The sequence below is a fragment of the Phascolarctos cinereus genome, unplaced genomic scaffold (assembly GCF_003287225.1).
Source record: "Phascolarctos cinereus isolate Bilbo 61053 unplaced genomic scaffold, phaCin_HiC Scaffold_2;HRSCAF=192, whole genome shotgun sequence".
NCBI lineage: Eukaryota > Metazoa > Chordata > Mammalia > Diprotodontia > Phascolarctidae > Phascolarctos > Phascolarctos cinereus.
Window position 1 is genome coordinate 404,179,221 of NW_027555625.1, and position 25,556 is coordinate 404,204,776.

Below are 25,556 nucleotides of genomic sequence, written 5' to 3' on the forward strand. Positions count from 1 at the left end.
TTAACTCTCATCCTGTGTGAGTCTTATACATATCCTCGCATAAATCCTCCACAAGGAGCCAACCCAACAAGCAGGGGGGAAGGGAGGAGGAATGCTTCTTTTTAAAACTCCTTTAAAAAAACCAAAACACTAACATTTTTTTGTCTTATGTTTTTTCAAATTTTCTCCAGAATGCTAGATTTTTTAGCTATACACGTCCCCAAATCCTGGTTTCTGTGCCCCTCCAGAAAAAGTCTTCCCGAACCTGTGAAACAATTCAAGTTGGATAACTGAGAATCTAACCTTTTTACTCCCTTGCCATCTATCCCAGGGACTTCTACTTTAGAAAATTTTATAGTAAGTTATTTCAAAGAGTTCTTGACATTATGCAGATAGTAATAAAAACACGGACTCTCCAGCCTATCTTCTTTTTCAGTCACACATTTCTACTGTAACATCACTTAAAGTGCTTCTCCTGCACAATTCCTTTGTTGGCAATATGCTAAAGGAAACAGCCTTATGGTAGGTTCTTACAATAACAGTAACAATAATAAAATCTTACACTTGTATGGTGCTTAACACAGTTTTCAAAGTGTTTTCTTAAACATTAATTTGTTTGATACTTCACAGTAGTCCTGCAAGGTAGGCAGGCTGAGTCTTACTATCCTCATTTTACAGGAGGAGAAACTGGAGCACAAAGAAAGTCCAGCAGTTTGCTTGTGGTTCTACAGCTAATCAGTGACGAATCAAGACTCGAATTCAATACTTCCCTCTCCATGGTCTAGGGCACTTTCCTTTATACCACACTATTCCCTAGATGGTCTTAGGCAAGTTTCTTAACCTATTTATACTAAATTTTCATCACCTATAAAGTGGGTGCGGTTGACCCAAATGATCTCTAATGTCTAACACAGCCCCAAAGTTCTCTGATTCAAAAGCTAGGCAACAAGGGTGTCCATCAATTGGGGAACAGTTGAAAAAGTTATCTTACATGAATATGATGGAATACCATTATGCTGTAAGAAATGATGAGGGGATGATTTCAGAGAAACCTGCAAAGACTTGTATGAACTGATGCAGAATGAAGAACAAGGAGAACAATTTATATGATAAAAAGGATTTTGTAAATCAAAGACCTTTGAAAGACTTAGCCTGTTCAACGTAATGGCCAACCATGATTCCAGAGGACCCATTATGAAATATGCTACCCATGTTCTGACAGAGAGGTGATGAACTCAGTGCAGATTAAAATCTGTTTTGAGGGGCCAATGTGGGAATTTATTTTGCTTGACTATACATGCTTGTAACATGCGCTTTTCTTTCTTTCTCAATGGTGAGTAGGGTCAGGGTAGATAGACTGAAGAGAAGTCAGATTTTTTGTTGATTAAAAAACAAAATTTAATTTAAAATTTGTTTTTTAATTTTTAAAATAAAATAGAATAAAAACCAAGTAACAAACAATTCTGAATTATAAGCTGTCATAAAGAGCAGGACCAAGACCTCTCTCCCTTCCTCTCTCTCTTTCTCTCTCTCTGAGAAACACACACACACACACACACACACACACACACTGAGCAGGATCCTCCAACCATGTGATCAAAAGTATTATGTGTCTGGGGCTCCGATTATTATTAATATTATTATTTGCTATTTTTTCCAGAAGCCTCAGTACATTTCCTAATTAATCACTCCCACTTAATTTCCTAAAGCAATCACATCCTCCCAGTAGGCAAGCAGCCCTCCACCTCCCATACAAGCAAAAGCACCAGCTGGCTCCACAGCTATGTAGGAGTGGGTGTGCTGCTCAAATCCAAGGCCCTTGGACACCAGCCCAAACAGTGGTACAGACACCAAAAACTGGAAGGCAGCTTGAGAAGTACTGCTTAAGAGGATGCATTTCCAGCTACTTTTTGAGGTACATTCCACTCTGGCTCCCTGATGATGTGAGGGTTTCCTGGTAAGCATGAGAAAGATATGATGCTAGAAGGAGCTACCAAGAGCCCAATTGTATTTTGCCAAAGATTCTTAACCTCTTTTGTGTCATAGATGTCTTTGGTGAAATTGATGAACCTCTCCTCAGAATGATGTTCTTAAATGCACAAAATACGTAGGATTCTACAGAAACCCAAAGTTTAGTAAATCTCTATCTGTCTGTCCGTCTATCTATCTATCTATCTATCTATCTATCTATCTATCTATCTATCTATCTATCTATCTATCTATCTATCTATCTATCTATCCCTTCCAAGCTCACAGACTGCCAGAAATCTCTCTGTGAACCACAGGCTAAGAACGCTTGCCTTACACTGGGATCTGCAGTGAGATATGGGATACCTGGTTTCTAATCTAAACTCTGCCACCGAATTACTGTAGGACAATGGGCAAGTGATTTAATTTCTATGCTGTTCAGTATTCTTCCCTCTAATATGTGTGTGTGTGTATATGTGTATGTGTGTGTATGGATATATTGCATATATACATACACATATGTGTGTGTGTGTGTGTGTGTGTATATATATATATATTATATATATGGATATATGCATATATATGTATAAGGATCTTTAAAAATCAGTCTCTATGAACAAGTTCTGGTATATTATTGTGATGGAATACTACTGTGATAAAAGAAATGATGAGCTCAATGATTAGAAAAACATGGAAAGACTTGCAGAAAATAATGAAGAGCAAAATAATCAGAACCAAGAGAACACTGTATATAGTAACAACAATCTTGTTTTAAGAATGACTTTGAGCAAATAAGTTATTTTGACTATTAAAGATACCCAAATTAACTATAAAGGACATATGAAGAAATACACTATATACATCCAGAGAAGGAACTGATAAATACAAGTATGTATAGAATAATTTTACACACACACATATATGTGTATGTGCGTGTATGCGTATATATGTATACATATATGGATATATATGTATGTATGTGTGTGTGTGTGTGTGTGTGTGTATACCTATTTGTGTCTAATGGTGGCCATCACTGGGGGAAGGGGGTGAAGGGGAGAGGAAAAAAAATTTACATAATTTTGTTGTACATTTGAAAGGAATAGCAAGTTGTGCACAGTAGATTTGTAGCTTCAAGTATCATCTTTCTATTGTACTGTTATGGAAGTGCTTGTTTTATTCCATGAATTAAAAAAAAAATTTAAAGCCAGGCACTAGGTGAATGCAAGTTTCAGTAAGATTCGCAGTTCGATTAATTAAACTGCGCTAATTGAGAGTAGACCAAAAGGAAGTTTATCTTTGCACCTTATATAAAGAGTTTGCTAAGCAAATATATAGTGTAAACATGATTTCCAGGAGAATATCTAAAAGTCCTCGTGAGAACAAACTGCTTTTTAAAATGCTCGAGAATATTAGGGGTATTATATTTACTTAAGATGCCTTTCAGCATTCTACCCTCAGAGGCGAGCGATTCTAACCTCCTTACTTTACAAAAGAGGAAACTGAGTTTCAAAGAGGGGAAATGTTTTTGCTATTACTAGGTGCTGTTGGCCTATTTGACATACTTGTTACAAATCAGTCTTGTGTACTCATTAAAGCACTTTCCCCAAAGAATACTACTAGCAAATATATCATTGGACTAGTTCCAATAAGTGAATGATAGTTAAAGTGATCTAATTATATTTCTGTAAAAAAAATATATACATATACACACACACACACACACACACACACACACACACACAGATCCTATAGTTAAGTGGCTGCCCTTGACTTTATTTGGAATACATCGGTCTCATTATTCTGTGTTGGCATTGTTATGTTATCACTTCATCTGTCCAAATAAAAGAAAAACAGGTAAAATTGTGGGCTTGGATGCAGTGGGAAAAGATCAATCTGCCCTCAACTCCATCGCTGACTTCTTCAAACCACAAAAAGTTTTTCACCTTTGACCTCAGATACTTAGCGCCCATCACTAAATCTTTGGATGATGGTTCCACAATCTTTTAAGAAGGAAATGAGGGTGTTGCATTAACAGATGGAATGCACCCCATGCAGAGCTCAGACTCAGGTAAAGAGCCAAAGGCCGTATCAGTTTGGAAAGTAGCATAAGCGGGAACTTTTCAAGAGAGTCCAGGTCTCTTCCAATTCGGAAATTCTAGGGTTTTGCCACAGTCCTTATTCTCTTCTCCTTTCCATTCCATGGAAACTGTCTACTAGTGCTTGGACTGTATAGGTGAAAATAGGGGAGAAGGAATGGGAACTGGGGTACTGTAAACTTCCTGTCACTGAATTAAAAGAAACAGCTCAGAACATTAAAATAACATTAACAGTAATAATGCCCCACGTTTCCATAGCTTTGGAGGTTTACAAAGCACTTTCCTCACAATAATACTGTGATTTTGTTAGTACAAAGGTTACCATTCCTATTTTACAGATAAAGTAACTCAGAGAGGAAAGATAATGCCTTTAAGTTACACGGCTAGTAAGCAGTAGAGGCATCAAGTATGTTAGAAAGAACACTAGAGGGGCAGCTAGGTGGTGTAGTGGATACAGCACCAGTCCTGAAGTCAGAAGGACCTGAGTTCAAATCTGGCCTCAGACCAAACACTTGACACTTATTAGCTGTGTGACCCTGGGCAAGTCACTTAACCCCAATTGCCTTAAAAAAAAAAAAGAAAGAACACTAGATTTTCAAATCAGATAAGCTCAAATCAGAGCGTTGTTATTTGTTACCTGTGTAACCTTGGTTAAGTTATTTCTTCCCTCTGGGATCCATGATCTTTAATGCATCTTGCCAGCCTAAATTCTGTAAACTGTTTTGAAGCTGGGATTTGAATACAGGTCTCTAGGCTTTAAATACTATCTCACACTGCTTCTCAAGATGTTAAACATAGCACCGTTCACTCAGCTTGCTAGCCTCCCACAAGTTTGGTGTGATTGTCTTCTCTCCATACGCTATTCCCCTGTTGTATTCCCCATTCTGCTTGTTGTCACCAAGACCTAAGATGTGAAGAACTCTTCCTTACAGATGACTTCTGCTGGCTCAGCAAAAATTAATTCCTGGGGGCTTTTAGTAGAAGGGAAATGTCATAAGAACCCAGCTCAAAGCCCAGATTTTGCAACTAAGAGGAACTAGTAACCGAATACCATTGAGCCATTATCACGAATGAATACCATTAATGAACTGGGTTGCTCTTTAAATGGTAATTATGTCAGGTGTTCAAAGCCTTGACTCAATGGGTGTTGAGAGGAACAGGATTTTTAATGAGATTTTATTTTGTCCCCAATTACATGTAAAAACAGTTTTAACATTCTTTAAAAAAAAAAAGGTTCGAGTTCCAAATTCTATCTCTCCCCCTTGTCTCCCCCCTCCTTGAGAGAATAATCAATCTGATAAGTTATATGTGTGCAATCATGTAAAACATTTCCATTTTGTGCAAGAAGACTGAAAGAGAGAAAGAGACAGAGAGAGAGAGAGAGAGAGAGAGAGAGAGAGAGAGAGAGAGAGAGAGAGAGAGAGGAGGGAGGGAGGGAGGGAGGGAGGGAGGGAGAAAGTGAGTGAGAGAATATGCTTTAGTTTGTATTCAGCCAACATCAGTTTTTTCTCTGGAGGCAGATAGCATTTTTCATTATGAGTCCTTTGAGACTGTCTTGGATCACTGTATTGCTGAGAATAGCTAAGTCATTTACAATTGATCATCCTACAGTATTGCTGTTACTGTGTACAATGGTCTCCTGGTTCTGCTCACTTCACTTTGTATCAGTTCATGGAAGTCTTTCCAGGTTCAGCCTTTCTCCAATTGATGGGCATCCCCTCAATTTCCAATTCTTAGTCACCACAAAAAGCTGCTATAAATATTTTTGTACAAATATGTTCTTTTCCTTTTTGTTTTTAAATCTCTTTGGGATATAGACCTAACAGTGGAATTGCTGAATCAAAGGGCACGCACGATTTTATGGCCCTCTGAGCACAGTTTCAAATTTCTCTTTGGAATGGTTGGATCAGTTCACAACTCCACCAACAAGGCATTAGTGTTCCAGTTTTCCCACGACTCCTCCAACATCCAACATTTTCCTTTTTTGTCATTAGCCAGTCTGACAGGTGTGAGGTGGTACCTCAGAGTTGTTTCAATTTGCATTTCTCTAATCAGTAGTGATTTTGAGCATTGCTTCATATGACTATAGATAGGTTTGATTTCTTCTAAAAACTGGCTATTCATACACTTTGACATAGACATTTATCAGTCAGTAAATGACTTGTATTCTTATAAATTTGACTCAGTATTCCATATATTTGAGAAATGATACCTTTATCAGAGATACTTGCTGTAAAGTTTTTTTCCCCACTTTTTTGCTTTCCTTCTAATTTTGGTTGCGCTGGTTTTGCTTATACAAAAATGTTTAAATTGGATGTAATCAAAATTATTCGTTTTACATTTATTAATGCTTTCTATATCTTGTTTGGTCCTAAATTCTTCCCTTATTCATAGATCTGACAGGTAAACTATTCCATGCTCTCTCAAATTGTTTATGGTATCATTCCTTATGTGTAAATCATGTACCCATTTTGACCTTATCTTGATATACAATGTGAGATGTTGGTCTATACCTAGTCCTTGCCATACTGTTTTCCAGTTTTCTCAGCAGTTTTTGTCAAATAATAAGTTTTTATCCCAAAAGCTTGAACCTTTGGGTTTATTAAACACTAGATTACTATGGTATTTTGCTAAAATGTCTTGGGTAGTTAATCTATTCCACTGATCCACTCTATTTCTTAACCAGTACCAGAGTGTTTTGATAATTACCGCTTTATAATATAATTTGAAAGCTGGTATGGCGAGGTCATCTTCCTTCACAGTTTTGTTATCGATTCTCTTGATATTCTTAACCTTTTGTTTTTCCAGACAAATTTTGTTATTTTTAGGCCATTATTTTAAAATGAAATAAATTTAGTGGAGGATATTTGCAATGGTGCAACATGAACTTTTTGACCTAGAATCATATAGCGCAGATACTTCCTGAGCTAGTAATCTAGGACTCTTCTCTCGGCCCACAGGAAGTTCCCTTGGATTCGCCTGAGTTGACTAGCGTTCGGATACAGGTTCTCAGGCCCGCCCAATGGAAGATCATCTAATCCCAGAACCACAGTATTGGGAGAAACCTTATAGATACGATCATCCAAGATCAACCTCATTTTACACTTGAGGAAACTGAGGCCCAAAAGACTAAAGTGTCTAGCTCAAGATCTCACAAGGCAGTCTGAGATCCAGAATCTCGGTCCATTGTTTCTCTATATACCACAGCACTAAATTTGCTGCAGAAAGGATTCTTAACCTTTTTGTGTATCTTGGACCACTGTCCTTTGGCAGTCTGGTGAATCCTATGGATGCCTCAGAATGATTTTTTAAATGTATAAAATAAGTCACATAGGGCTACAAAGAAAAACAAATATATTTACATAGTCAGCAAAACATTTTTTTAATTAAAAAAAAAAGTTCAAGGATCTCAGGTTAAGAATACCAGCCCTAAAGCCACGTCCTCCTACCTTGACAAAGTCGTACTCTCCACTTGGCTGCACAAAGTGGTATTTAACAGGACATACTTTCAGCACCATGCTGCTCGTGAATTGATGTTTTGTAATGAAGTCCTTTGATCATTAGCAACACAGACAAAGAAACCATAGTGAAGTCTTCGAAGTCCATGCTCCCAGTTTTAAAAAGGGAAAGAGATCCTTCCAGAATATGGCTATAATCAGAATGTAACTGATTCTACTAAGGGGAGAAAGAGCCCAGAAGAGATTTTGGCTTTACAAAATTTTTAGAAATGCACAAGAGAGGGTGCGGTGGAGGAACTTATGGGAAATTCTCCAGAACGCATTAAAACGTACATCTAAACACAGCAGATCGGTTTCCATCTTGTGGTATGAAGTAATTAGAAAAAAAACAACTCAAAGTAGTTAAAAACTCCCATGAGGCAACAGGCCGCCCATTTTGGATTCCTGCTCTGGTCTCAGTTCCCAAGGTTCCTTTGCTCAGTTTTTACTTTTTGGATTTTGCCTCCCAAGACCTCAATCAGTTTGTTCCCTATGGTAGGAATTGCCTTTTACCCTTCAGTGTCCCTGTCTTTTAAAGAAATTCAGCACCTCTAAAATCAGGCATCTATTTTCCTATCTGATATATTTCCTTCTCTACCCTCCTTCCCTCCTTGACATCATCCCCTCAACTAATCATCCATATAGCATTAACTATGTATGCCTGTCCCCACCTACACCCCATGGCACACCAAGCTAACATATCAGGCCATCAGCCTGGGGAACTTGAGCTCACCTTTCACCTACCTATAATCTCCTTGCATCACTATTGGGGGTTCTGGTGTCTCTGAGTGGTTTCTCCTTCAGACCAAATTGAAGTCAGATATAAAGAACCCAGTTCTGCTATTAGTCTGCTGAGTAAGTCACTTCCCCACTCACTCTCTGTAAATTTAGAGTGTTTAGATGAAATAATCTTCAGTCTCCCTCACACCTTGAGAATCTCTGATCAGTGATAAGTTTTCTAGAAACTAAATATATAAGACTAAAGGCTAAAACATAAGACCAGTTGACACTGAGAAAAGCTAGCACTAACATTTCATTTCATCTATTGGGATAGTTAAAGGTGTCAGAAGAATGAATAAGAGAACCTTTTATAGGCTTTTGGGCTGAAATCAACTTTAAAGACCCTCCCCTTTACTCCCTTCCCACCAAAACAGGCCTTTTATTTATTTTGCACATCCTTATCCTCTGATGTTTATATTGCCTCCCCCAATAGAATGTAAGCTTCTTAAGGGCAGTCTAAGTGACTTTCCCAATGTCATCCAGATAGTAAGTCCCAGAGCCAGACTCTGAACCCAGTCTTTCCTACTCCAAATCCATTACCCTTTATGGGATGCCGCAGTGCAAGGCCTGTGCCTGTTAGGAGAGAAGAAGGAGGAGGCAGGGGGATGGAAGAGACCCAGGTCCTGGAGCGTGACCTCTATACTTGTAAACTGGCAAGAGACGGAAGGGGAGGTGCCAGCTTCTAGCTGGAAGAGTTACAGTGCACATGGTGCACATGTTCAACCCTTGGCTCTCGTTATCCACAACCCGCCCTTTCCAGGGAACCAGGTGAATGCTGGTTCAGAACCACTCCTAATGAGTCTCCATGGGTCAGGCAGAGCAATCAGAGAAGAGTACTGCGAGCCAAGGGAAGGTTCTCCACCATTCCCTCTCAGGACTAACCCTGCCCTCACCCTCCTGCTTCTCCAAACCATCTCTAAAAGGCTGCTCCTCCTTCCCAACGTCTGCCTGGACAGATCCTGCAGAGGGAACGAGGAAGAGGCCTCCACTCTCTTGGCCAGAGACAACACAAGGGAGCTGATGCCAAAGGCCCAGAACATCCAGTGGGGCAGAGATGTCCCCCCATAAAGCAGCCCGATGTCTCCTTACTTATGGACACCCTAAATGGCTGCATGAACTAAGTGACAGTGTTTGTGAAATACTTCTCAACAAGGCCAGTGTTTTGTGCATACTTGAGGACTCTAATAAAATGCAGAGCTGGAGCTGTTTGCCAGCTAGCCTCTGAGGCACACTAGAAGACTTTCTCTGATGCAATTGTTCTCAGATCAGTATTTTCACCATGAGTTTTTTAATTCCACTTGTACTTTTTTTTAATTAAGTGCAAGTTTTTCTCCATATATGTATCATTGAAAGGGGATGAGTGGAACTCACTTTTCATCAATTATTCCTAGGGGCTTAGCGCAGTTTTCTTCATTGTTCCAATGTGTCCCCACAAGAGCATAAATCTCATTTCTGAATCAAGCATGGTGGCCCTTCCCTTGTCAGTCATTTCAGTCAGAGAAGGAAAAACAGATTGCTATTCTGTATTAGCCATGTAGTGTTGGCACAAAGTTGAGGACCCTTGACTTGTGATGGAAACCTGATTTGCCCCATGCACACAAACCAAAGACTATCATCTCCTCCAGGGAGCAAAACCTAACGGGGTCTGATCACATGAGATGCTGGGTAAGGAGCTGTAGAGACCACGGGCATGTAGAATCATCTCCTGTAGAGCATGGACCCTGCCCTTAAAGCACTGGATAGTCCATGCTATCAACAGGCAGTGTGGTATTGTGAAATGCACGAAGCCCAGAAATTCTACTGAGAAAGTTCTTGCTGGTGTCCTAGAATTCCTTATCTGATCCTAATGTCTGCAGAGTTTGTATGACTGATTGATTATGAAATGCAAAGAGTAACTCAAAATCAAAAGGAACTGCCAATGAGCCCTTCCATACACAATGTTAAGCCAAGGGTCCGGGGTCTGAAATTAGGGAGCGGTCTGAAGCTGAGGCAAACACAGGTACTACAGAGATCAGAATGAGACTAAGACGGTCAGCAACAACGGGACATACACAAGTCACTTTTGTCAATCTTGTTAGAGTGAGTAGAAGGAAGAAAATAAACATTTACTAAGTACTCACCACGTGCCAGGCACTGTGCTAAATTTTATTTATACAGTGCTTATTATAAGCCAGGCACTGTGCAACGGACTTTACAAAGATCATCTTATTTAATCTCTACAACAACCTTGAGAGGTAGGTACTATTATTACCCCCATTTTAGAGATGATGAAACTGAGGCAGACAGAGGTTAAGTGACTCGTCCAGGATCACACAACTAGTAAGAGTGTGAGGCTGGATTTGGACTCTAGTCCAGTGTTCCATCTACCATACCATTTAGCTGCCTCAACGTGAGGCATTAGCATTTGTGGAAGACCCTTAACTGCCATAATGTACTAGTGTAACGCCAGTCAAACCAGTGCAAGAGAAGTCCAGCTAAAATCAGAAGGACTTCGGATGATGGCTGTACTCCCTATCTATTGTAGAGCTGAATGGAACTGGAGGGGGAGAGGGAGGGCAGAGCAGGGTAGATCCGACACCCCTGAAATTTCTGTAACTCACTCCCCTACCTCTATCAGCCTTTCTCTAAAAACAAACTTCCTATATCCATGCATTAAAATCCCCTACTTCGCAAGAATGAAGTCAAAGGTATTATATGTAAACTGTCATATGCTACAAAATGCTTTTGATAATAATGATCAATTTTTTTTTGATTAAGTGCTAGTTTTTATGTGATGTGATATATGCAGGTCTGTGCCATGTTTGGGGGGCTTTCTAAGAACATTGCTACTTTGGAACTGTCAGCCAGGGCTAAGATGATTCTATCTGAAACCCAAACCTTAAGTCATTGTAAATCTTGAGGTTAAGTACCTTCAGGATCTCTATGGTTCCTTCCTGATGTCACCCTACAATCTTTTGATCTCATATCCAAAAGGTCACTGCACAAGTAGCTAATGGAAGGCAACAACAGAAGATGGCAAAGACTGAGAGTCAGGATAAAACCGAAAACAAAGAAAAGCTGGCCAGTCACAAAGCACTGAGGCTGGGCCAAAAGACTGGAACCAGGAATTAAGAGTGAAGTCAAGACATACTCAAGAAATGAAGGCCAGTGTAAGGCAAGTGGTTGGAAGCCAAGCAGGCAAGCAGAAGTAGAGCATGTGTGTGTATCTATGTATATGTGTTTGTATATGTGTGTGTGTATATGCACACATATATGCGTATATACATGTATATATCTATGTATACACAGGCATATGTGTGTATATAACGTGTGTGTATGTATGTGTGTGTGTGTGTGTGTGTGTGTGTGTGTGTGTGTATGCATATATACACACATCTTAGAGGCCAAAACTAAACAGTGGATCAAACATGAGGCAGGCAGATAGGAATCAGGAAGTTACAAATCCTGAATGTAAGTCAAAATGAGTGAACAAAAGTCTAGGAAGGCAGTCAGTTAACCAGCAGAAACATCAAAGCCAGAGGATGAAATGGGGTTAGGAGTGAAAGAAGGAAGGCACAGCAAAGTAATCTGGTCTGAAGACATGGTACCCTGAGCCAAGCTCTGCTCCAGGCAAGAGACTTAAGGATAAAGCAAAAACCAAATCCAGGGTGTAGAATTCTTGTCTGTGAACCATGGAAAGCCCCACAGCCCACACATCAGCATCTGGTAAGAAAGGAAAGTGAGACAGCAAAGAGGAGGGGAAAATCTGGTCACAAAACCAAATAGCCCCTTTGAGAACCACAGAATATTCAAGTAAAGTGAAGTCAATCAGCCAGGCACCATGCAAAATGATAGGAATACAAAGGCAAAAACAGGGATATAACATGCAGACAACTTTACACAAACAAAGGCTACTAGACCGGAGTTCAAATCCAGCCTCAGACACTTCCTACCTATGCAACCCTGGGCAAGTCACTTAACCTCTATCTGCCTCAGTATCCTCAACTGTAAAATGGGGATGATAATAATAGCAACTTACCTCCCAGGGTGTTATGAAGATCAAATGATGTGATGATTGTAAAGCGTTTAACTCAGTGCCTGGCAAATAGTAAGCACTATATAAATGTTAGCTATTATTTTTCTTATTAGTATTATTATATGTTCTAGACAAATTGGATATATCAGAGGGAAGGAAGTAACATTAAAGAGACCCAGGAAAGGGTAGGATTTTAACCAAGTCTTGAAGGAAGCCAGAGAGGCTAAAAGGTGGAGGTGAGGAGGGAAAACATTCCTGGTATGAGAGACAGCCAGTGAAAACGCCTGGAGTTTGGGAGATAGGATGTTGTGGAATAAGGAGGTAACGTGCAGTACATGAGCATATAGTCTCATCATCTCAAGATAATCATGTTTCAAGGTACTGGGCACAGGAATGGAGTCACAGAGAAATTTTGGAAACCTACCTTCAAGAAGCTCACATTTTACTCAAATATTCGAACTGAAAGGGGCCTTAGAGAATACTACAACAAAGCTCTCATTTTAAAGATCAGTCAATTAAGGCCCAGAAAAGTAAAGTTGTTTTCCCAAGGTCATAGAACAGAAGGGCTATAGACCAGAGCAAGGCAACTGGGTCAAAGCCAAGTAGATGAGCAGAAGATTATGAAGAGGTCAGGGCAAAAAAGACAAGAAACCAAACCAATGGCTAGGAATGAGTACATGACATTTGACAGAGGAGATGAGACTACCAGCTAAATTCCTAGACTCCCACTCCACAATCCTGCCTCCAACCAATGGGTACCCCCCAGTGGGACATTTCCAACATCTCTAGAGTCAAAGGTTTAAAAGGCACTAGCCTCCAAACACAATTACTTAGGTCAAGAACAAAGAAAACACCATACACACACTTTTAAAAAAAAGACTTGAGCTCAACAATCCTATTTTTTTTTTTTATTCTGTGAGATTATAAGTAGAAAGGGGGCTGTTTTGCTACAATTTAACATGAAAAAACACATGGGTACTGAGAGTACAGAGGTCCAAGGCAGAAATGGAGAAAGAGTAAAGGGTACCAGCCCCACTGGTTCCTGTGCCAATGTTGCCCAAGGAAAACATACTATTTGTCTTATAGAAGATCCCTGAGATGCCAGAGAAAACCATTGGCCTGATGAAGCAGAAACCAACTCAGTTCTGATAGTAGTGGGAGTGGATTCCAGAGGCAGAAAAATTTTCAAGGGGAAAAAGTAAAGGGAAAAAAAAGCCCAGCAACATGGAATGTAGCATCCTAATGGGGAAGGAATGAGACTAAGGATTCTAAAAAAATTCAAGAGAGAAATTATATTCTGACAGAAATTCACTATGAGTCTAAACTGAAGAATCTGAGCATCGCTTTAGAAGCAAGGTCTGAGGGAAGAGAACCCAAGTAAGAGAAGCTTAAGACATTGCAGGCCAGTGAGGCCTCAGCAGAATCATCCACCCCAACACATGATAATATATTTATGCAATGCAAACCTCAGACCACATAAAAACTCTGCAGTAAGCAGAGGACCAACCTTCCAAATTGTGTCTCAATTTGGACATGCTGTGGAATCGGGGTCTACAATACTCTCTATGGGATACCAGGCCCTATTAGAAAGTCGGAAACAGATGAATGAAAGGACCACAAAAGCAGTGGGGTCCAAACCCAAAATACCATCACCCTTAGCATTCATCATGTCCAGATCCCTTACCCCTCCTCCAAAGTAAGTTATTCCCAGGAAGCCAGGAAGCCACTGTGCCCAGGAATGCAACAGCCATCCTCCTGCAGGTAGGAATACATACATATATACATATGTGTATATGTTTAGGAGGTTGGGCAGCAGCAGTTTCCAGAACATATGAGAACTAAGGAGCTCACTTTCTTGTGGAAAACACTAATATTTAGTTCATGCGATTCAGAACTGGAAGGGGTCTGACCAAAGTCATCTAGACAAATCCCCTCATTTTAAAGAAAAGGAAACTGAGGCTCAGAGAGATGAAGGTCATACAGTGAAGTTCAAACGTGTCCCCTACTCTGCCTGGCTGCCTGTGTGTTGGACCCAGTCACTCTCTTTCTGCCATCTTTATGACTATGCTCTTCTCTGGCAGCACCTATCTATCTGTTGCACCCAGAGCAGACAGTATGAACTGAACTGGTAACAGTTTCCCCTTTACCTCTCTCTCATCCCAGCACTTGAGAAGTGGCCCAGGGGCTCTTTGTTTCTTTTCTTCCTTGTTTGTCCTCCTTAATTTCAGGTGCCAAAGGTGATCTTTTGGCCACCTTGGAGCCAGGATTACAGGCAAGGTGGTACGGCCAGTCAGCCTGGCACGGGACTCGGGCCAGCGTGCCTGAGATTCGAGGGCAGGAGGGGTTTGGCTTGGAACTGGGACTGTGCTCTGTGGGAACTGCGCTAAACTGTGACCCAAATCCCTTTCTGCTCCCTAGAGAGGGGGTGGGGATTATTCCTCCCCAGTGTTGGGAGGAGTGACTTTGTATGGGATTTCACCTTCTGAAGTAAATATTCCTTTGTAAATGGTCCACTGAGTTGCATTTGTTTTCCTGTTGTCTGTCTCCCCATTAGATGGTGAGCCCCTTGAGGGCTTTTTTCGTATTCCCAGCACTCAGTACCGTGCCTGGCACAGAGTAACTGCTTAATAAAATGCATACTTGACTGACTTAAGTACTCACTAGGTAAAAGGCAATGGGCATAAGAGGGCAAAGCTTAAAAAGAGAAGAAAAAAAAAAGACAGCACCTAGTATAAGATCTTAATAAATGCTTGTGGACTGAGATAAAACCAGTCCCTGCCCTCTAGGCACCTAAAAACATAGCTAGAATTCAAATCATGTCTTCTGGCTATAGAGCCAAGGTGTTCTTTCCACTATACTACAATCCCCGTCATTACATGAGTGTCCTCTTTCCACTCTCTCTTCCCAACTGGGATAGTCCCATTTAAATTTAAGGGTGGGGCATTGTGGGTAATAGATTGCCTTAGGAAATAGACCACAGTGTGCCACAGTAGGCTAGCCCTCTCTTACTAGCTCACTTAGGGTCTAGAGTGTCCTAGAAAAGCTTCCTGAAGAATGGGGATTAACCCCCAGGAGACCATGCCTGCCTTCCCAAATCTGAAAGGGTTAAGACCATCTTACATAATGAGGGTGGAGTACCCTAGTAAATACAGCTGTTTCAAGTAAAAAGCAATAACAGAGGCAGACACGGGAAGTCAGTAAAAGGAGGTATTTAAGGAAAGATAGAAGGAATGAATGCATTTTTTTTAAACCAGGGCCAAAAATTCCCCCATGAAAATCCACACAGAAAATAAATAAATAAACGAATGAAATAAAGAATTTATTTAAATGAACCACAAGGCAGCACGCCCCTGGAAAAGATATAAACCACTTTAACAGTAATCTTCACTTAATAGAGATGGAGCCAATCAGGGCAAGTTTACTGGGAGCAGTAGGGGGGGACCATAACATTAGTCCAGCCAGGCAAGACTGTCTAGACTGGGGTAGGAAGAAAAGCGAGGACAGAGCAAAGAGCATGGCATGTCAGTTACTCCCTGTAAAGGCAGCCGGAGATAATCTAAGCCCAGCACCCTTATTTTACAGATGAGGAAACTGAGGCCCAAAGAAACAAGACTAAGGTTGAAAGGCACATAGCTAGGTAGTAGTAGAGAGAATAAAACCCAGCTCTCTCCTATTGTGCTGTCCCCCTGCACCATGTTGCCATCTCTTCCACCAGCAGCCACAATGCCAAACATCTCATCACTTCAACAACTTCGTTAGTCTCCAGTGGCTACAAACGCTGGGATGTTAGATCCTACTGTCCAGCTGCTCAGGCAGCAGCCTGGTTGACCTTGGAACCACTGTGGTCAAGTGAGGGAAAGTCTATGACACAGTGTTGGTTTTTATTGGACACAACCACCAGGGAAGCTTGACGTCATCTGGAGTGATGGAGAAAATTAAGTTACCACATTCTCACGTTTCAGCCTTTTGCCGTTTTCCCTTACAAACAGGAAATGTTTATTTAAATACAGCAGTCTCCAGCATGTGCTAGGGCCAAGCTAAAAGCCAAAGATGTCCATTCCTGCCCTCACTCCTGCCCTTTGTTGTTGGGGCCACCACCTCTCTGCCGGTGAAAAATGGACCCTGCCTGTCTCTTGGCAGGAAAGGGGGAGAGAGCCTGTGAGGGTTCATTTTCATCTGTCTTGCTTTTTCTTCTTTTTTTTTTTCCTAGGCTGAGGTTGTGGTTGGAGAAGAATCACATCTGTGAAGCTCTTTTATACTTTAAAGGGTAAATGCAACATCTGTTTACTCTGGGCTACATGGTAAATGTTTTCATTTCAGCCACCATTCACTTCCTCCCTTCTCAGTCCCTATCTTTGCTGCACAGATAATAAATTACACCGAAATCTCCTCTGTGTTTATTTAGCTTTCTTGTGGGTGTCACCTCTTTAGTTGGGGAAAAAAAATGTAAGTAGTTTATAAGAGACAGTAAGGAGTTCTTTTCTCCTATGAAGTGCTGACACAATGATGAAAAATCTGGAACACAGACCCCAGATTGGATACTCATTCAATTACTGGCAATTTAACAGGGTTCCTTGAATCCTGTAAAGGAGAGTTCCAATGATTCTCTGAGTAATCCTTATTCCTATTTTCATCAAAATGATATTGTGAATAAAAGTGCCTTGCAAATGCAAAAATAACCAAAGCAGCCCTTTTTATTACAGCAAAGAACTGAAAACTGACAGGGTGTGCATCACCTGGGGAATGGCAGAATAAATTGTGGTATATGGATGTAGTGGAATTTTATTCCAACCTAAGACAGTATGAAAGGAATAATTTCAGAGAAACCTGGGAGGATTTATATAAACTGATGCAGAGTAAAGCAAGCAGAACCAAGAGGCTAATTTATACAATTACAATATTAAAAAAATTTTTTAACTAAGAGGTATGATTGATGCAATGGCCAACCATAATTCCAGAGGGCCAATAATGAAACAAACCTCTTGACAGAAAGGCTACAGACTAATGGTACAAAATGAGATGTATGTTTTTAGACTCTACCAATGTATGAATTTTATTTTATTTTTTGCTTGACTGCTTATTGGTTACAGGGCTTTACATTTCTCAAGGAGGACTAAGGGGGAATAAATGCCGATGCAAAAAAAAAAGCTGGTATTTACATTTTACAAATATCTCGTTTTATTCTCACAGCAACTCTTCGAGGTAGGTGCTATTATTACCCTCATTTTACAGATGAGGAAACTAAGCCTGAGAACTTAAGTAACTTGCCCGGGGTCATACAGCTAGTTTTTGAGGCCAGTTTGAGCTCAGGTCTTTTTGACTTCAGATCCAGTGCTCTATTCACTGCTCCACCTAGCTTGCTGAATAATTGTCACTGAAGCATTTTTTTTTAAATGCACAGAATCGAGAAAAGAAAGTTAAAGGAGAAATGGAGAAATCAGGCATCTTTGGACCTAACATGCTGACTGTAGCTGTACATGATAGAGATCTGCAATTCCACATACACATCTATTCTTCTGTTCTTCTTTTGTACATGAAGCACCATCGATGGTGTTTCTCAAGTTTGAAAAACAAAAAGTAAAAAAAAATATTTACTTAAAAGTGCCTTTTGAGAAGGAGCCAGTTGATTCCGGGGGGGGGGTAGGACCTAGGGGAGAAGGAGGGAGGAGAGCAAATTGGACAGTTTCTTCTTCCTTATGAAAAGGTATTTTTCATCCTTTCAAGTACAGAAAAAAAAAATGGTTGCAAGGCATCTGATTTCAAAGCTAACATAACTGTTGCCCATGAAAGAAGAGCCATGGGAAGTTTAAAAGCCTCTTAGAAAGAAATGTAAGGTTTCTACTCTCATGCCGATACTTTGTATTCTTGAAGTTAAGTTGTTAGCTTTCTTTGTTATGTACAATTGAAAATAATCAAACAAAAATTCGTCCTTGAAGAAATTTTTTATTATGGCCAGGCATAACCTGGAAATGCCCAAGATCCTGGGAGAGGTTGTGGAACGGAAATTTCGTGCCGGAGCATTCTTTGAGTCTCAGATCAGGTAAGCATCTTTCTGTCCTAATCAGCCTGTTTTCACTGTTCTCTTCTTCCTTAAATTGTTGGGTTGTTGTTGTTCTTTTTAACACACGTGTGTGTGTGTGTGTGTGTGTGTGTGTGTGTGTGTGTGTGTGTGTGGGTAGTTGTATCCTCCCACAGAATGCAAGTTTCTTCAGGGCAGAGCCTGCTTTACTTTGTATATTCACTACGTCTATTTACTACAATGCTTTGCATGTAGTTGGTGCTTAAATGTTTGTGGAATTGCATTGTGAGGGTGGAAAAGGGGAAGAAATGGAAATTCCAACGGCATGGGGAAATGGCGATACTTTGGCTACTTCTACATTCTATTGTGGTCCCTCGTGAGCCAGCTGCTACAGACCTCTACACCTTGGTCAGGGAGGCAATAACACCTCAAAACAAAGGGAAACAACACGTATGATGCCCAACTACCACTACTGATAGCTCATACAATGCTCACAGACTCCGAGATATTCTAAGCATCTAACACCCCTCACCTATTTCAGGAGACAAAATAAATTCTATGGAGGAAAGTCTTTGAGGTATTTTTCACCTCCATTTTACTGAGGAAGAAATAGACTCAGAGAAGGTGGTCAAACGTCATATAAGTACAGGGGGTTAACCAGGGGATTTCTAATCCCCTGCTCAAGCTAGTAAGCTAATAGGGCACATATAGTCTTTGGACTTTCGATTGTATTTTTCTATAGAGCGCGTGGAAATATCCCTAAGTGTCACAAGGAGGACGCCTCTCAGTACCTGGGGATGAACTGTTTGGCTCAGACTGGGGATGAGGGCTGGGAAGGGCATAAGTATTTATATTGTACTTATGTGCCAAGCATTGTGCTTAGCGCTTTCCAAATATTATCTCATTTGATCCTTGCAACAACGCTGTGAGATAGGTTCTCATTACATAGTTGAGGGAAACAGAGGTTAAGTGACTTACCCAGGTCACACAGCTAGTAAATGTCTGAGGTTGGATTTGAACTCCAGTCTTCCCAACTCTAGGTCCAATGTCCTATCCACTGCACCACTCAGTTGCTTCAGACTATCGTGAGACTAAACTGTTTCCTTTTTGTCTTTCTACTCTCATCACCTTGTGCAATAGCTGGCATATAGTGTTTGACAAATATTTGTCCATTGATTGGACTGTTTTAGGAGCGGCTATATCTTTGTGCTCATCTTTAACAGAAAGTCTTCAGCCAAAGACTCCCGTCTCCCTTTTTTAGAAGACAGACTAGAGCAAAGTTAAAAAAGGACCTGCGTCCTTGGGTAGGGGAGGGATCCTCTCTGCCCAAGAATCACTAAAGACAGCTTTGAGAAAGACCATATGGGAACAGAGTGTGCTTTCACCTATGGAGGCCTGGTGGGGTGCAGGGATCCCAAGGTCTTGGTCCCAAACTTGGAGAGGCACAGGCATGACTATCTTAGTCCAAGAGAAGGCAGACATGAAGAGGGAAACCATGCGGTACGCGTATTGTGAGTTCCTGAACCCCATCTTCTGGAGGAGTTCCAACAGCTCCTTAACCCTTGGCCTTCTGAATGTGGGTGTGTGAAGGGGGTGGGCAATGGGGAGATAAGGATTGGGCAACAAAATCCAAGAAGGCAGATGTAATTTCCTAGGCAAAGCTAGGCTTTCAGAAAGAGGATTCAGCACAAGCATTAGGGCTGTAAGATTAGCAAAGAATTGTAAGTCACAACAGGGAGGTGGGAAAGATTTAACTTTTTCCTGTTGCTATAACTGTGAGTTATTTGGACTCCAAATTCAGTGTTCTTTTCACTATATCACTCTCTCCTTTCTCTTCTACCTCTCCCCGAATTCCTAATTAGGAGTCATCACTGTAGAAATCATGTCGAAGAACCACTAGCCAGTCCAATCAGAAATTACCTGGCACCCAGAAACTCCCAAGCAGATGTGGCACCGAGTCGTAGCCTGGGGCTGTTCTGCAAATGCAGTAGGAAATGGGCCCTGGTCAAGTTTTCAGCTCATACACATAATGGATATTGGGAGATGACACCTCAGAAGTGCAGATTTTTAGTTTATCCAAAGTAAATAGATGTTTTTTGACATAGGCAGAAAAACAGAAATAGAGGCGGTGCAGGGACCATAGAGTAATTGTCTCCATCTCATCTAGAACTCTGTCCAGAGTCTGTTTACAGATCTTTGCCTACATTGACACTTGTTACATTAACACAAGATCATAATTGTGGCCTGGAAAAAAGAGGAGAGGAAACATGATTTATAAAACAAGCCACCCAGCCATATCAATAAAACAAATATTTATCATAGAGGCATTTCTGTTTAGTGGAAAAAAGGAAAAGACTGGGAGGCAAGAAGCCTGGGTTCTAGTCCAAAGTCTGCCATAAGTTAGTCATGTGACCTGGATTAGATTAGATAATAATATCAGACATAATAATAATAATGATGATGATGATAATGATAGCAGCTAGGCTGTGCAGTGGATAGACCACTAGGCCTGGAATCATGAAGACCTCAGTTCAAATCCAGCTTCAGACACCAGCTATGTGAACCTGGGGAAGACATTTAACTTCTGATTGCCTCAGTTTCCTCAACTGTAAAATGGGGATAATAGTAAGCACTATTGTGTAAATACTGGCTATTATTATAGACTGCCATTTATACTTTTAGTCATTTCATTTGATACCATTGATAACCATTTGAATGATTTTCCCCATTAGATTGTAAGCTCATTGAAGTCAGGGACTCTCTTTTGCATTTTCTTTGTATTCCAGCTCTTAGCATAGTGCCTGGGACAGAAGGTGTTCAATAAATGTTTAATGACTGACTGACTGATTCTCCTGACAATCCTATGAGGCAGGCAGGATGATCTAAGGCCTGGGTTCGATTTCTAACCCAGCCACTTGTGAGCCATGCAACCTTTAGCAAGTCATTTCATCTCTTGGGTAAGTCACTTTTATTTCTTCTAGATCAAGTCTCTTCATTCGTAAAAGGTTCCTTTTCATTTTAATACCAGTACTTAGCACAATGCTTTGTCCACAGTAGTCACTTAATACATGTTTCTGGAAATGAACTGAATATTATTCTATGATGCATCCTGCCAGACTTAGTTCTTGAACAAGAATGTTGAGGCCTAGGAAAAAAGCTCCAAAAATTAGAGTAAATCATGACAGAGGGCCATTTTGAGTAATGCTGAAGGCAGGGAGACTTGGACCAAGACGAGCTAATATGAACCAATGAAGAACCACAAAAGGTGTGATTGGCACTGGACTGCTCTACTCCCAGCTCTGACATGTACTAGCTATGTGACCTTAGAAAAGCCACTTCTCTGAATCAGTTTCCTACCTGCAAAATGGTAATAATTTTTGCACAATTCAACCTCACAGTGTGGTCATGAGAAAAACACATTGTAAATTGTAAAGCTCTGAAACCCAACCTAAAAGGGAGCTGTCAGATTATTATAATCGTTTTATCCTCATCCTAACTCCACTTTACAGTTCAGACCCACTTGGGAAGACACAAACCATCCTCATACACTTGGGAAAGACTTAGAGTGGCAGAGACGGAGCAAGGAAGCCCCTATCATTCATGAGTAATGCCCTCACCCACTTCTGGGCTCGGTTCCCTAGTCTATTTTCCCCTTGTTCCCCTCTTCCTTCCACAATCACTGTGGACCACAGCAAGGCTGTCTCAGAGGTCCCAGAGAGGTCCAAGTTTTGAATTTTGTTCGAGAATAAAAATGATAAACCTTTCCAAAACGTTGACATCTGAAAAGTAAATATTTGGTTGCACAATTGGGGTTAAAACGAGGGTCAATCCATCAAACTCTCAGAGTGGCTCCCCACTGCCAAACACAGAAGGTAGGAAGCTGAGTGTGGTTTGTAAGATTATACCGCTCCTTCTCATTTAAGGGGCCCGTCAGCATTTCCATTCTGGATCCCACATTTTTTTTTTTTTGAGGCGTTTGTAACTGAGCCATTAAAAAACAAAACAAAAGAACCTGGACTGCAACTTGGCATCTCAAAGGGTCTGAGCTCCGGAGGGAGGTTTCTAAAGAATCCTTTCTAAATTCACTATGTTCCTCCTAAGTTGGGCCGGCTTTCTCACATACGCACACGCTCAACTTAACTTGACATGGTAGCCTCCTGATGGCTAGCCTCTAGACTCTAACCGAACTCAATGCCTTTGGTGCTGACTCCCGACACTGACACCCGCCCGGCGGGGTGCCAGGCTCTCCAAGTCTCACAGAGCTCTCGCCCCCACCCAAGCTCTGCTTCATTCCGGGTGCGCTCCGTTCTCAGCCTGTTAGAGCAGCCCCTCCCGGCTCGAATCCTTACCACCAACACTCAGAATGGCAGAGCATAGCTTGCTGTCCCCCCACCAGGCAGGGAACTCCTGCCCACCTGGCTACAGACCTGAAATCAGACTGAGGAGCGTTGGGAAAGGGAAACTGGATGCGAAGGTTGCCTTCGGCTCTCCCATGGAAAAAGGAAGGAGTCCTCCGTCCAGACCTCTTTCCAGCGGGTGCGCTGGGGTTGGTCGCTGCAGGACAGCCCAGGTGGGTGGCCCGGGTCTGGCTGGTCAGGGAAAAGAAGAGGACTGCGATGGGTTGGGGGGAGCGGCGAGGGACTACTTACAGGCGTTCAGCGTTGCGAGGGATCCCTCTGGGCACCGCCCGGAGGCCCAGCCCGTGGCAGTCCACGCTAGAGGCCGAACAGGTACACTTGGTGGGGCAGGCTGAGGCTGGGGGGCAGCTCAGGGCGCTTACCAGTAAGAGCACCAGAGCCAGCGCCCGCCAGAGGTGCGCGGAGCCGGCTTCGGTCCGACTGGGGGCCATGCTGTCCGGGGGCCCAGGCTGGCCGCGCTCGTGCCCGCAGCACAGCCCAGCACCCGGGGCCCGGCGGAGACTGTCCCGCCGGCCGGAATGCAGCCGACAGCAGCCGCTGGAGTGGCGGCTGCAGCGGGGAAGGCTGCGGCGAAGCAGAGAGCCGGCAGCTGGGCGCAGCGCAGCCGGGGGCGGCCTCGGGCGGGGGAGGGGAAAGGGAGGGAGTCGAGGCGCTGGAGAACCGGCGCTCCTGCCTGAGGGGGCGGGGCAGGGGGCCCTCGGCGGCTCGGAGGAGGGGGTGCCGGGGAGCGGGGACGGTCCTGAGCTCAGGCGCACGGGACGCTGGTGGAGAGGGGCGCACTGGGTGGCGGGGGCTCCATCCACGGGGCTCGGGCTGCCCCGCTCCGCATCGCCCAACCTGCCCAGGTGGGAAGGCGGGTAGCTAGCTGGGGTCCTGGCGCTGAAGCTGGGGCGGGGGTGAGGGTTGGCTCCGGCAGGCTGTGCGGAGCGCGGTGGGTGGTGGTGGCGGCAGGAGCAGCGGGGGCACGGGGTGGGCGAGCGAGCTGGACGGTTCTCCTTCTCTCCATTCACTGAGCAGGGCAGACACAGGAGACGTGGGGCCCACCCCTCCCGCCCCCCCAAAAACGCCAGCTCCGCCTCCTATTGGCTGCGCCACTTGTGATGTCAAGTAACTTGGGAACTTTGCAGAAGCCACGGCGAGTAAGGACGGGAGGGAGGGAGCTGTGGATAGGGGCGAGAGGGAATCGAAGTTGGGCCGGTGGGCGTCCAGGTGTACAGGACCGTCCCTGAAGGCAACACCGAGCACTGCTCAGAAACACACACACAAACCACTGCCTGCACTACTATACAGAAATCAGGGCCCACCCTAGGAGAAACTGTGAAGCTGGCGGTTTGTTTTCTGAACCTTCAACCTCCCGGGGCTGAGCTACCTTTCCCTTATCCTTGTCCTGGCTTAATGCTTTGGTCATAGTGCTTCGTACCACTATCAAAACCTGCTGTTGAGAAAGACTGACAGACTCATTCACAGTAAGGTATAAATAATTGATAATGTTTAATCTGTTACCCCATTGGGAGATTTGCATTTTACATTTCAATGGATCTGTGAACTCATCTTTGTAGGTATTCCCTGGAAAGATCCAGATCACAAATCACAACCGACAATTCACACCTGCCTATCCCATGAAAGACTACCTGTTTTCCAGCTGGTGTCTACAGAAAATGCTGGAGGTCTTTTGTAATTATTGTCATGTGAAACAGTGTCAGGGGCACGCTATTGAGTAGATAGAGTAGACAGAAACCCAGTGTGATTTTAGGTGTGCCTTCTCTGAAAGGCTCCTTTCAGTACAGCTAAAATGCGCTTTTAAAAAGACTGTTTATAAACACTTGCATTTTAGCTGGGGATGATAAAAACTTTAAAGCCAGCTAAAGAAATAACCCTTTCTGGAAAGTCATCTCCTAAATCTCAATGTCATTAACTCCAAAAGGTGTTGCAGACATAGGGTTATTACACATTCCCTCCCACTTACCCAGCCAGACTCATGCACCTTCACATGCTTTCATACCTTGCATCCAATGGATACACTTCCCATAGTGATACTAACCTCTCAGACTGGTATCCTTCACAAACCAGAGATACCTTATTGGACTTCAGTTTCTTCCTCTGAAAATGAGATGGGTTGGGCTAGAAATCCCTAAGGTCCTTTTCCACTTCTCACAGTTGGGACTGTATGACCCAGTGAGACCTTCACTCTTCAGAGTCAATCATATCTAGGACTCTACCTTTGTCCCTATTGTCAATTCTAGACACATTTCCCAGCAGTTTCCCTCCCACCCTCAGTGCTTTGGTGCACTGAACCAGGACAGGAAGCAGGAATGGAATGAAGGGGAAATTCTGCTAAGCTCAGAGGGCTAACTCAAATGCTCTCTGGGTTTTAGATTTTCTGCATCTAACCAACTCCATTTAATTCAACAAACATCTATTAAGATCCCACTATGAGCAGAACATTTTGGTAAGTGGAAGGGATATAAAGAGGGAATGTGACATTATCTTTGCCCTTAAGAGGTTTATTAGAGGGTTGTATGAATTGCAGAGAGATGAATACATACTTCACTTAAATTTGTTGAACTTTTTTTTAGGGGGGAGGGGAAGAATAGAGGAGAGAAAGGAAGGAAAATCTAGACTTATTTGAGTTTCACACACACACACACACACGGGGCTCACACACAGGCTTTGCATAGGGACTCTATCTGTGTCTAGCTGTCTGAATGTCTCACTCTCACTTTCTACTCCACACATTCCTTTTCCTTCACAAATAGCAAAAATGTCTGAAAGCTTCTGCATACC

At 42.4% G+C, this 25,556-nt stretch overlaps 1 protein-coding gene across 1 annotated transcript in view; it reads right to left on the bottom strand.

Moving 5' to 3' along the window:
- The window catches only part of SLIT3 (slit guidance ligand 3), a 784,753-nt gene extending 760,951 nt beyond the window's left edge, over positions 1-23,802 (bottom strand). The window contains 1 exon segment of the mRNA XM_020992330.2: positions 23,004-23,802. Coding sequence (XP_020847989.1) covers positions 23,004-23,203 — 200 coding nt within the window. The 5' untranslated portion in view covers positions 23,204-23,802.
- Positions 23,803-25,556: the final 1,754 nt, after the last annotated feature.